At 38.1% G+C, this 13,710-nt stretch overlaps 1 protein-coding gene across 2 annotated transcripts; it reads right to left on the bottom strand.

The window, feature by feature from the left end:
- Positions 1-5,377: 5,377 nt before the first annotated feature.
- On the bottom strand, positions 5,378-9,169 carry LOC110065511 (Golgi-associated plant pathogenesis-related protein 1-like). Of its 2 annotated transcripts, none has more exons than XM_089280221.1 (6): positions 9,031-9,169; positions 8,028-8,196; positions 7,714-7,945; positions 6,902-6,971; positions 6,081-6,239; positions 5,378-5,794 (listed from the first exon to the last, which is right to left on the bottom strand). In XM_089280221.1, exons 2-5 carry the CDS (start codon positions 8,167-8,169, stop codon positions 6,084-6,086), a joined length of 600 nt encoding a protein of 199 aa, XP_089136347.1. In that variant the 5' UTR covers positions 8,170-8,196; positions 9,031-9,169; the 3' UTR covers positions 5,378-5,794; positions 6,081-6,083. The 2 variants fall into 2 exon arrangements, with proteins under 2 accessions (XP_089136347.1, XP_089136346.1); XM_089280220.1 differs by having other exon boundaries at positions 6,085-6,239.
- Positions 9,170-13,710: the final 4,541 nt, after the last annotated feature.

Genomic DNA, 13,710 nt, shown 5'->3' with positions numbered 1-13,710 from the left:
ATGCACAGAGTTTTCGCCCAATCACATCAAGATAACATAGCTAAATTCTAAATTTCTTACAAATTATATCGAACTCACAATGATCAGCTGGAAATTGGCTCCACCACGTCAGTGTTTTTGTAGCACAGATCGACTAGAAGTATTGATAATTTCTCTGTCCCCCTCCGGTATTTCGCAAGCTTTTAGCAGTTAGCAAATAACGTTAAGGATAATCTTATCATGGAAAAGCCTCAGTTTTCAGGTGCATGGTCATCTTATGGGAACATAATTGAAGCCGGAGTGGTTTCCTATAAAATAGCACCAAAACCTATATCCTTTCCATAATAGCTTTAATTAGCTAGCTACAGTGGTAGCCGAAGATAAGAGAAGGATAATATGAGAGATAAAAGAAGAGTTGCGGTTATGGTCGGTTTTAATTTAAGGTGAGCCTTGCGACTTTTAAGAGAAAATATGACACTTCGTCTACCCCATAAACTAAACAATCGCTAATTTCACTTTCTTTTAATTGAATTTTTCTTTTCGGGCTTCTCTTCAGTGGAGCACAATAACGTCTCAGACATAAACCTTTAAAACTTAAAAGGGTCAATTGTTAATTTTTATGCTGACGGCTGAAATCATCAACAAGAGCTAGGCTGTACAGTGGAATCCGAATTTTTCGAAACTCCAAGGGAAACGAAAATTGGTTCGGAAAATCGGATAGTTCGAGAAATCGGGGGGTTAAATTAATGTTTGACTGTGGAGGGGAAACGACTTTTGGTTCGAGTAATCGGAAGGTTCGAAAAACTGAGGGTTCGAGCAATCGGGATTCCACTGTAATCGTGTTTTAGCACCAAGGGATCGCCGAAATTGAAGTTACAGGAACTTTATAATGCCAGTAAAGAGATTCAGTTTATAGCTGTATCTTGGGCTTGGGACAGAAGATTTGAAACTCGTACGGTTACTGAGCGTAAGTTGTGCGTGCGTCAATCTGATTTCTGTTTTCTTCTTCTTTTCAGTGTATCATGTACCTTCTGAATTTTCAGGTGACAATCCTTTGTTTGTTATTTCAATCACGGATAGATTTGTCTATAAAACGAAAGCAAGATAAAAATCGGAGCGCCCTCAACTCTTGTTTTGACTACTGTTTAGTCAAGCTACTTTTGGAAAATTGTGTCCCCTCGGTAGTAAGCCAACGGTGACAGGCCGATGGCACAAGAGTTACTCATATCTCATGTTGTGCAAAAGGTCATTCCAAACGATACCCTTTCAATTTGTCGACAATTTTCCGTGTGTATTTTCTTAATAGTCTCAAGATAACTACCACAGACCACAGCTGATTGAGACATCAGGTCAAGATTATTATTTTGGTTTTATCTTTTTCAAACACATCGCGCCCTTCAAACGCCAGCTGCCTGGAGAAAAATAATATACGATTATTACGCCCAACACCAGAAAAAAAAGATATATTTTAGAGTGTTTTGCAACGATTAGGCCGTTTTAATTGTATGTTTATAATTTAGATTGAAACTTTTTCTGCAACCAACATCTCATGGTCAAAAGTAGTTTTGGTACTTCCAGATTAACACAAAGAGAGTTTTCATAAACCACTACATTTATGAGTTTTGTACTTCAGTAATCGAACATTCAGCAACATTGAAGATGGGAGAGGGGAAGAAAAGGGCCCGTCTGGTCTTAAAATGCAATACAGAAGAAGTTCCTATACATCGAAAATATCATACCCACGTAAACGTAAGAAACAAAAACTTGGTCTTGTATTCGTTTAGCTAAATGGAAGTGTCAACCCCATCTAAATTATTCTTTGTGAAATAGACAGAAATAAAAAAAAATTACCACAAAGCGTTTGATGTTGAATATTAGTTGAAGGCATCTGATTTTGAAGAAAAAAAATTAAAAAAAAGAAAAAATGCAGGACATTTTTTTTTTTTGCTGAGATATTTTAAGGAGTGAATGTCAAATCCTAAAGCCACACCTTGGCTAGGTGGGAACAAATTTTCTGAGCATTTTTTTTTTTTGCACTGAAAACTAGGGGTAAGGAAAAAATCTGAATAAGTTATTCGTTTTAATGAGGACTCACTCAGTCTTACGTGTTTGCGTAAAAGCTATGTCGCAGTTTTCGTTCAACATACCTTTCCTTTTCCAAAACAAGAGCGCCTTAGGATGTGGGTCTTAAGCGAATGTCGAGGAACCTTGGTGAGAAATGTTTTCCTTTGTGTTTCACGCAAACCTATCACCTGAATGGACTAATAAATCAGCGGGAAAGGAAATAAAAACCGCTTTTTTTTTGTTTATATTTATCTGTTCTCATCCTTATATCTATAAGTGGTTTGCAATACTGATCCCGATGCTTTTAAATGGTTTTATTTGAGCATGCGCATAAGATAAGCACATCAAGCTGGTGCGAAAATACTATATACGTATTTACTTTAGTCGGCACTTCCTATGTTTTCCCCTTCATCACATTACATTAAATAATCCTGTTTTAATAGATCCCTGTAATGAAATTGGCCTAGAATTGAGCATTGTGAACCATCCTGGTTTAGTAATCGAAAATACCATCTACCGTTTTATTAAAATCAAATAAGACAATTCTCCAAAATAAATGATTTTTTTTTCCGGCTCTTTTATGCTTACCCACATTTCATGTTCACTCACTTTTGTTTCAAATTAAAACGGATCAGAAGCCGTAGAAGACCATCCTTTAAAAAGCTTTTACCGTAATTTGACTAATATCAATTTATAAGATAAAATCTAGCTATATCATTTCAATATCACAGCGGCAAAACGAACACTGAGTAACATATGCAATTAGTTCTTAATTTTTAATATTTTAACCCCAAAGTGTCCATATGTAGCATTCTATGGAGATTTTTCTCTCTGATGCAAATAAATTGTAACTTCCTCTTCAAAACAAAACAGAGAATCATTTAATTAGGATGAAGAATTTTGTTGCGATTAAAAAGCTTTCCTAGTAAGACCCAGGAAATTATACCTCATTTAGTCAAACTTTTTCAGACGTTTCAAGACTTATACTCGATTGATATTGATAACCTTGAAGTGTTGATGTTTACTTATTGATTAACATTAAGTACAGCAATGCACGAGTACATGGAACGAAGAATTTTTGCACTTTCGCTCTGACCATTAAACCTTAGATAACACAAGATTCAAATCAACGTTTTGTTGTCTCCTCACGCACGCAATATTGTAATTGAAATAATCAGAACTGCACGAAAACAGAAATCATGCAGAGCTCACAGCCCGAACTCCTAAAGTCGTATTCTCTATTATCAGATTGAAGTTTTCTCGACGCAGAGCACTGAAAAGAGGTAAATTAACAACAAAAACGTCACTCAGAACTGCCTTCACTAGATGGGAAAATAACTTAAATTTTGATAATTCAACATAAGGCAGAGTAAACTAAAAACAAGAATTCAAGAGTGAATCTTTACTCTTGTTTAATAGAAAAGTAAAAATAGTAGTCTGTGCTATTCCGGATAGAACAGAACCAAGTTAAAAACAATGTCACTCGAACCAGTTCCGACAACTTCACTTGATGTTTGTTTTTTGTTTTCTTTTTTCTTTTTTCACTTGGGTTCGTACATTTCGAAGAATGACTTTCTTCTGACTCTGAAAGCAAGTACGTGCTGGTCCTAAACCTGCAAGATGAGCTTGAATAAAACATAGTACAGTCGAGTCTCTCCACAACGGCCACCTCGGGAGCAGAGGAAAGTGGCCGTTCAGAAGGGAGGTGGCCGTTATTTGGGGGAGGGGGAGGGTGTAGGGGATAGGGGTGTAATATGACACAATAAAACAAATAGTACGGTACGGATCAAGTTTGGCGATCTTTTACTATATAAAAATGGGATTTGCACCTTTCGTCAGTCGTTTATTAACTGGTCGTTGTCAAGAGGTTATTTTGACAGTAGGGACGATGTTAAGAGGCCGTTGCCGTTGTGGAAAGGAGGCCGTTGTAAAGAGGTTAAAATAAGAGTGAATGTATGGACTGTCCGCCGGGACCAAAAAACTTGGCCGTTTTAGAGAGTTGGCCGTTAGTGGAGGTTCGACTGTGTGTACATGGCGACTAATTATTGCAAGCTGGCGAAAAGCTCTATTCCCAGTCAAAGCCTAGTTTCGCACTTGATTACACGAGGAATTGTCCTCGCGTTTTCCGGAATAAGATATTCAAACCTCGTAATTTGTCAAATGGCCTAGGTATTAGACCGATGTCTAATCATTATTTATGTACGATCCTGGGACAAATTGCTGCTGAAGATCACCAAAACATCAAGGTAAGCAGGACGAAATTTTTCCTTTTTTTGTCAAAATTGGAGTGCATACGAAAACTTTCTTCACTTTCTTTGCCAAAAATCTTTGCGCATTTCAGCCTTGAGGAAAATTTAGTCCATCTAAACTAAAAACAACTACTTCGTGAGTCTACCTCAGTGTCTTTAGTAATATTATTAGTTTTAATTAACTTGTTTGTTTGATTAATTATTCTAGGATCTTGATCGGTCTGAGAATCTTTTTTTAAAAAAGGTCAACCATGGAATTAGCATGTCATCATATTAGCAAGGAATAAATGGACAGACCACAAGACTGGAATCGAACAAAGCATTTGTCGTGTCTCAGTTCAACGCCATGAGAACCCTTTCATTGCCTGTCTGGTCACCCTCATAATCTTAGCGTCCACTGTTGTCCAGACCATTGTCATGCTGGTTAAATGTCAGGACCTCGGCCTGATTGTCTAAAGGGTAGGTCACTCTATCAGTAACTAAGTGCACAAAGTCCGAAGCGGTACTGCCAGAAAAATTCGGTGAGGGTATGCGGCCCGCTTCCCAAAACCCTTACCCTACATATGACCAATATCTGCTATTTTCCCTACCCTATTTATGACCAGACCAAAAATTCGATGCCTTATTTATGACCGTTGCGGCTGACACAGTTGCCCTATAAACTTAATTTTGGAAGGGCTTTCGTTTATGGTCTTATCGATAATGATGAAATAGTAGCTTCTTCTAAACAACAAACTTAATTAGAGACTAGAGCGCAAAAACCATACCATATTTAAGACCAAAATAGCCAAAATCGATACCCTGTTTATGAGCAAAACGGCTGAAAAACCATACCCTTTTGGGTCGCACATACCTATGTAGCCCATATAAGGGAGTAGCTCCCACGGGGCACAAAGCCATCTGCACCATCCAACCTCCAAATAAAATGTTATTTTACATAATAATTAACTAATTCTTGACCTCCCCTTTCTGATCAAAACACTTGAGCCCAGGAACACCAGGCTTAATCAATGCTGTGCAGTAGCCACTGCTCACAAACGCATGCGTCGTAAGTCAAAAGACTCATAGCTACGAACTCTATAACGGACGTTAACAAAGAAAACTTTATTTCGAGTAATTGAAATACGTTGAAACACGAAGAGAAGAAATTAAAATGCTACAACTAAATCATGATCAATATGGATAAATCAGTACAGTTAATTGAATAAATATGAGCGCAAGCAGAGATGTGTAAATAAAAACTAAGCTAATCAACTTTATCACAGTACACGAAATAAGGTAATGAAAGCTACATAGGTTATTCAGCAGCCACCAGTCGACAATGTGCGTGTATGCATAGTGGTCATGGGCTTCAGTTAATTTTTTGTTTACTACCACAAATGCTGCTGCTGCTATTACTACTACTACCACCACTGACGTCTACTACTACACAAGTGCTCAGCGTACATTTTATAAATCTTGAGGATGCATTATAACATCTCCAATGAGTCAGCTAAGCCCATCTACAAAAGAGAACAAAATGAGTTTTTGAGATCATCATAAACAACGATGTAACGTGGCTAGCCAAATATTAAGTATGAAAAGTGAATTATAATTCGATTGACTGGTCGATAGAGATAAGATATACGTTCTTTACAATTGGCTAGTTAACTTCTAGCCAACTCATCCTTTCACTATTTAGAATGAGAACAACTAATAATTTGTCTGATAAATTCACAACAATCTGTAACAACACCAGTTGAAAAATATTGCCCCATTTTAGTTATCTTCAAACCACTGATGACGTACTTACTAAAGCCTTTTGCCAACGTTGCTTTCAAACTGGCCTACATAGTTCCCTGGTGGGAAGTAACGAGCCACTACATAGCTTTTGTAGAAGCCCTTGTTATCCGGTTCTGAAGTTGTTGCAATACCGACTCCAACTGCTTTAGTTCCTTTCCAGACAACCTAAAATACAAAAGCGTTTTTCTGATGTGCTCCTAAAAATTGTAACAAGCTGCCATTGTAGAATAAAATTGAAAAAGTGTCCCGCGCCAGCGTACCATACGAATAACTGCTTGGAGAACAATAAGAGTCGTCTACTTCACGGCAATCTGCGCATAGTTGCTGTCTTCAGATCAACTTTTAATGTAAGAGGCAAATTCCAACTAAAAAATACCGTGAGCCTCTCTCAAACGGAACGTATTACATACACAAGGCAGAGACTCGAGGGCCACCAGCAACGAAGTAGAATTCTTTAATTAGAAAGAGAATTAGTGGGTTATTATGAAATCTTTACACCAATCTTTTGCGATAACGATTTCATTCATTTACTGAGGAAATTAATAGATCGGGCAGACAAATGGACAAAAGGTATCAGAATTTATCGTTGCAGTCGGCTAGGCTTAAGATTACTCCGGGAATATAACAGTTTTTAAAAGTTTGATATATTTGAAAGGAATGATTGTTGCCACGGATGAACATAATGTGTTAAACGTTTTGCGAACCCTTAAAACTAAAACCTATTGAGGCGACCTTCTACATTCTGAAAAAAGTGAATTGCAAAATTTGATGTACTAAGATCAGTGACGGAAAAAACCCACCCCTCCCCCATGAGTAAGTACGGTTACCTGTGTGAAATGACCAGTGTTATGAGCAAATCCAGGTTTGTCAAATTTGTAATCCTTTATTTCTTTGTACCTTTAATCAGTGAAAACAAAAATCACATATCAAATTTCTGCTGCAAAGACATATGTTTCACTCAGTTTCACACCTTTTAAGGCATGATCAAAAGCCATGATTAAAAGCCTTAATAGGCTTTCAATCAAATATCTGCTTCACAATATGTACATCTTTATTTTAAATAACACTTGCTATAAACTCGAATTTTGAGCAATTTAGGAGACTCTTAGGACTAAAGCAGCTATTTCAATATCCAATTAAATGGTCTTCAAACAATTGGTAATCCGCTCCCTATATCTGAATCGACTTAAATACCATGTCTTATCCTTGACGAAACTTGGCAGGATTTTTTTGGTTGTCGACAAAGAGACACCAAATTTCAATATCCAATTGAAAGGTCTTCAAACAATCGGTAATCCGCTCCCTATATCTGAATCGACTTATATACCATGTCTTATCCTTGACGAAACTTGGCAGGAATTTTTTGGTTGTCGACAAAGAGACACCAAACGGCTTCATCTCCGGAAATGGAAGAGATGGAAGGTTTCTATTGTTTTCTATGGATAGCTGTGTGCATTGCGAATATATAAACGTGCAGAATATCTCAATAAGCTGAAACGTCCATTTTTCCCTTATGATTAAGACCACTACCTTTTGGGGCGTTTTCAGTGGACGGAAAGGGCTAGTGTTTGCAAAAGGTTGAGAAATCTTTTAACCAGGGCAATCCTTACATTTGTTTGTTCAACAAATGGTCACCTACCAAGCTTGCACTGCTTGTGAGCACGTAGCGGCTGTTGGAGCCTTTGACCAGGACATATACAGATTTTCCCCTTGATCAGGAACTGATGAATGTACCATATGTCCTAACCTGACCAAGTGATCAGCCCAGGCCTGCGCGTCCTCTGCCAGCTTAGCATCCCAGACAAGCTCTGATGTGTCCTCATGAAGAGCACGCTTGGCATTATGAGCTCGAACACAGGCATATTGGTTCACTTTAGAACAAAATAGAACGTGACTTTCTTGACAATTAACAAGGGTAAAGCCACAAAAAGATCATAACAGCTAAATAACTACCTGTACGTTTTTCTACTCTGTACTCTTTGAACAGTGGCGAGTAATCGGAAAAACGACGCAGTGGTACGCTTGCACGACCAAGAGCGCCATCACAGAAGACTTGGAATGAAACAAGGACCAGAACAATGATAAAAGAAGACATGTCACGGGAGTATCCAAAAGCTGATATCTGGTGAGAAGATGAAGTAATCAAGAATCAAAATGACTGAATCCTTTTTCTAACCTGGGGTTACTATCTTTTCGTTTAAACTAACAACCCAGGAGTACATTTCCAGCTTTGGATATGCGTGGCTTAAAGAAATTGTGAACAAGAACATTAAGAAAACTGTAGAGACTTAAGTAAATAAGAAAATTAAAAATCGCGCATGGAATTGTGTCCATAGCACTGCATGTACTAAAAGAGAGGAAAATGCAATGATCATGAGACAAATACACCTAATTAACAAGATATTTCAGAATAAAAGTGAAACGGTTACTGGAAAACATTGGACAGAGTATATACAATCAATGGGTGTAAATCTTATACGGTTTTTCTCTTTATTCCACAACGCTCACTTTTGGCGGGAATCGCCTAACACCCGCGCATCATTAATACTAAACTTGTCTCCTATTACTGAAAAATTCAATTCAGTCAAGTACTCGATAGTTAATTACCAAAGACGTGTACACTCTTTTTATTATCATTATTTACGTTTTCTACTTCTGATTTGTTGCACGTTAGTTCGTCTTAATTTTGGCGGGAATTTTACGCGCGCAACTTAATCTCAACTATATTTGGAGGCCCAATGCGGTTTCCAGTGGGTTCAAAGGCTTAAAAGAGACACCGCTCCCTATATAAGGCTTATAACTCCACGCTCAGCCTTCATATTTTATCAGCATTACTAAACATTTTTTGCCGTGGCCGTGTCATGTTGCTCTACAGTGCATGGTAGTCATAGCGCCGTGTGAAAGGGGCTACAAACTATTGCTTATCAGAAAATACACGGAACTGTAACTCGCTTACCTTAATCGCTACAAGCTGCGGAGTGCTTACTAACAAGAGAACGAGTAGTGTGTCGACCGATGAAAATATTTCTCGGAGATTTGAACAACTTTCCCCTCTCACGACTACTGTCGAATAAGTGTAACAGAATGCGTACCACTGCTAATAAATCATTACTGCCGCTACGGGAGAACAATACATGCCAATCACGACAAATCGGTGAAATGGTTTCAAAAAGAACTGAAAACTAATCTAATCAGTGACGAATAAACCTGTCAACTCATGATCATCAAAGCCCGACAGAACCTGATGTAATTGCCTCTCAAATGTTTGAAGATCGACCTCAACCAAACCGCTAAATAGCTAGTAATTATTTTCAATTTAACGTTTCTCACGGCGCGTTTCTTGATGCGGGTAAGGATCAACGATCCAAGATCACTTGGATCATGGCGCAGCAACGGAACCGAGGATTCCACTCTGGACAAGGATTTATCTTTTCCGTTGATGGGCCATTTGAATCATTGATCCTGACCCTGATCATCCCAAAGGAACGAACCCTTTGTGTTAAACCGTGATCGACGTACAAGAGTACGTCCTATAAGTCACACAAAGCTCTATGTACAGTTCCATTTACTTTGTTCCATGCCATGCTGAAGAGTTTCTTCCGTTTTCTGGCACTAATATTGCATGTACAAATCATATTGAACGCTTAAACAATGCACTTTGTTACGACGTCCCTTTTGTTGACATAATGCAAATAACGTTTACTTTAAGATCAAGCTATGTAATTATTCTTAGCGCTGATGTCGTGATTCTGTCATTTTGGGAAAACGTGATAAATGAATCTTCGCCAATAACGTGTCACGCAAGTTTGGTGTAGTGTTGATCCCTCTCTTACTTACAATATTTTCTCTCTTTGTGCGTACTATACATGGTCTTAAGATGTCCGAGAGTGAATTCTAACAGCTCGATTGATTTATTAATGAGATAAGGATTAGTTTGGCGCCCTAGCGGTTTAGCCTTTGCTTGACCTTGCGATCTTGGTCTTGATTTTGGCGGGAATCACGATAAAGCGCTAAAATATTCGACTATGAAACTAAACTATTTGTCATGACCCTCCGGTCATGCACTTAGCACATATTCAATGTCGCAAAAGGATAAAAGCAACTTTTCTTGCTAAATCACATGGACATAACCATACGACTTCGTTCGTTAGTTGAATATACCATGCAAGGTCATGCAACATTTCTTATACTTTGATGCTATCAGATCCGGGTTATAAACTGCACTTAAAACAATTAAGGTCCCTTTGCTGCTCAACGAGGGATGTTGCGTTTATAATGGAGGCAGGTTTACCGTGAAAATTTATTTGCAAAAACGAAAGAAATCAATGTGCAAAACTCGATGCAAAAGACCTCGCGATCAACTTTAGTCCGTGGCGTTCATCGGCGATGAATCCGAAAGCCTTCTCTTTTACAATTTTCTTTTAATTTAGTACAAAAAAATGCAATACTGAAAAGGCACGAGAGAAGTCAACGTGTTCTGTTAATTACAATTAACAGCGTGTTAACAACATCATTTCACTTAATTTAGAATGGAAACAAGAAGAAAACAATCCGAGTCTTGTAACGATTTTTTGCTTTTGTAAATAGTTCACTCTCGACCATTTTGGCGGAAACCGATTCTGCGCGCGTTACTAATTAGAGTTTAAATCCACGAAGTCAGGCTATTACTAGCACCAACTTCTGCTTCAGTAACCTGAATTGTGTTATGCTATATTATCAAGCTCTACGTTCAATCGTCATCTCGATTGTATCATAGAAGCATATTCAGATATTACATCGATTATGCCACGTTACGTTGTTCAACATACAAACAAATTTCATCTCGTGCGAACAGTATCATTCACAGCTAAAATATGAATAATTTATTGCTTTCAATATTTAAACGATTATCGATCATCTGTTGTGCCATTGGACATTGCGTCAAGCCGTGATCATCTAAAAGAGTACATTAGAATGCGCCTTTCAAGAGAGCTATAAACACACATGTCACACGCTTCGTTAACTTCGCTCTTTGCTGAGGGCTTCAAGCGCGCTGAAGAGCTTTTCGGTTTTAGTAGAAGAACTGTTGTTGGTCACCAACAACAGTTCTTTTCAGAACTACACTCACCCGGACGATCACACTATACGAACTACTGATACTCCTGGGTTCAAACCATTTACTGTGTTTTCGGTTTTTGCTAATATTGTGTTGTGCCTCGGTATATATTGAAGCAGTTTGCTGTCACATTTACTCAATTAAGATTTCTGATTATCTACCACGTTTTTCTATCATTTGGCAAAAAAACCTAAAATAATAACGACCTTGTTACACTCCCGTGGCTTTGAACCACCTTTAGCGCACTGTCGCTGAAACACCCACAGCGTGAGTTTTCGATATTTGTGAATCTGTTCTTGGTAATTTCATTGATACCCTTAGGCGAATTTCGCTAGGTTATGGTGACGCTCCTTAGCAGTGTCCACAATTAAAGCCTATCCGACCAAGTTAAAAAAGAAAATACAATGAATCCGGAAAATATAGTGTAGTTACATGACTTGCTACGTTGTTCAATGACGCACGTAGTTTTGGCAAGAAAAATGAACTCCCATGTAAAACAAACAAAGTGACAAATTCCGGACACAACTAAATGTGTAGCAACCAGATGCCACTATTAAGCAATTAGATCATGAGCTCGAGATTTCTATCGCGTGATAGTTGACGAGGGCGCAGCCAAAAAGAAACGCCAAAAAGCGGCTGCCATTTTGTTAACAAGGGCACACTGCAACGCTATTCAATATCAGAATACATAGTGGGTAGCGTAGCCAATCAGAGAACGTCATTCGTGATAGAACGCGAGTACATTTATACTTAAGTGCAGTAGAAATGTTGTTCAGTCTCAATAAGGCAGACATTTAACAGAATGCGGTTAGGTTCTTATGCATAGCTTTACAAACATTTGTCAGGATTAAATTATTTCCTTAAAAACGAGGTCACTAAACCGCGTCTAAACCAAACAGGATTGAATTTTACTCAGCGGATTTAATTACTTTAATCATGAAAGGCGCAAATATGGGATTTCACTATAATAGAGGGTAAAAACTAATAGGACTCCAACAAAAGACCTAAAAAGGTTGCATCAATATCAAATTCATCATTTATGAATAAATTTAAAAGGTACGAGTGATTTTTTTTTCTTTTGTAGTTTTCTGATGCGCGAGAGCCCTATTAACGCGTCACCGCCCAATGATAAGGACACATAAAAGTAAAATTCTTGGAGTAACCTAGCTGTGCTTTTCATTAAGAGGGAGTGGCAATGCTCCTATATTGCCAGCAGTTGGTAGGTATTAGCTTCTAAACAGCGGACAAATTTCCTGACTTTTTAATGATGCAGTTCAGTTATGCGTGTGGTTTTGATGGCAGAAAGACTTAACTAAACAACAGAGGTACCTTTTTACCTTGCTTTCTGGGGGCAAAACAACTTTTTGAGAAGCTTCAGTGAAGGCTTGCTGCCAAAAAGCAGCGTCTTAATTTACATTATGCCCTCAATATATGAATTTTAATTTTATTGGCACCAGTTCTAGGCTTTACTTGTCGATAGTCATTGGTTCCAATCCTTAATTTAAGCGGTAGTCTCCACCTTTTCTTTTTTATACCATTTCCCAGCCTGTAAACATGCATCGACATTAATTTGCACTTTTTAATACTGGCAGGAAAAATGCGCGAACAAAAATTATATCTTTACTCCGTCCAAAAATATCCCGTGCTACGTTTTGTAGTAGAAAGTGAAGGAAGATACCCTCGTGAGATATATTGATATATAGCTCCACGTTCAACCTTCGTTCTGGGCGTGGTATACGGACATTTTCTACCTTGTTTTATGCCGTTAAAAATGCATGCTCTCAAAATTAAAGTTGTTATGATACTGGCTTACCTCAGTTGCTACAAGGCGTGGACGTTAATCTTATCGACCGAAGAATTCTATCCACCGAAAGAAAAAACAAATGTACTAGTTGATAATTCCGACAAACTTCCACTCTGAAGACTGCTGTCGAATGAATCTAACAGAAGGTATATCAATGCTTATAGTTCATCGTAGTGGATATTGGAAAACAATGTATGTCAATCACCACAAAACCACAGAACTTGTTTTAACAAAACACGAATAGAAATCTATAAGTATAAAAGAATAGTTGCCATGCCTTATTTTGTGTCAAGGAATTGAAACCGCAAACACCTGATAATAAAACTTAATCCTTCATTCAAAGACCATCATCATTGTTCATAAATTGTTTTCAGAACGATCAGGACTGTAGCGTCAAACTGTGATAATTATGGGTACATCCCATAGATATTCGTAGAGTTATGCACGCATTTCACCTGATAATTTCCATTTGTTAAGCGCACCGGATGCGGAGCTGCTAATTCCTCAACCCCCACTGAAAAGTTTTGTGATTTCTTTAGATACCCTTTCTTTAGTTAGTGTTTAAGCACAAAAACGCCAAAATATTTCCGTGATTTTTCGGTCATACCCCAACCCCCCTTACAGGTGCCACTTGCAGTTGCAACTTTGACAGAAGCTCCCTTCTCCAAGTAAGTAGCCCAGCTCGATGTTCTGTTCATAATCGTGAAGCAAACATTGTTGCTTTCCTCTTAAGCTGT

The sequence above is a fragment of the Orbicella faveolata genome, unplaced genomic scaffold, assembly GCF_042242905.1.
Source record: "Orbicella faveolata isolate gen_17 unplaced genomic scaffold, um_ofav_v1 contig_47, whole genome shotgun sequence".
Lineage (NCBI taxonomy): Eukaryota > Metazoa > Cnidaria > Anthozoa > Scleractinia > Merulinidae > Orbicella > Orbicella faveolata.
Note: the sequence above shows the minus strand (reverse complement) of the source record. Positions and strands in the feature narration are given on the sequence as shown.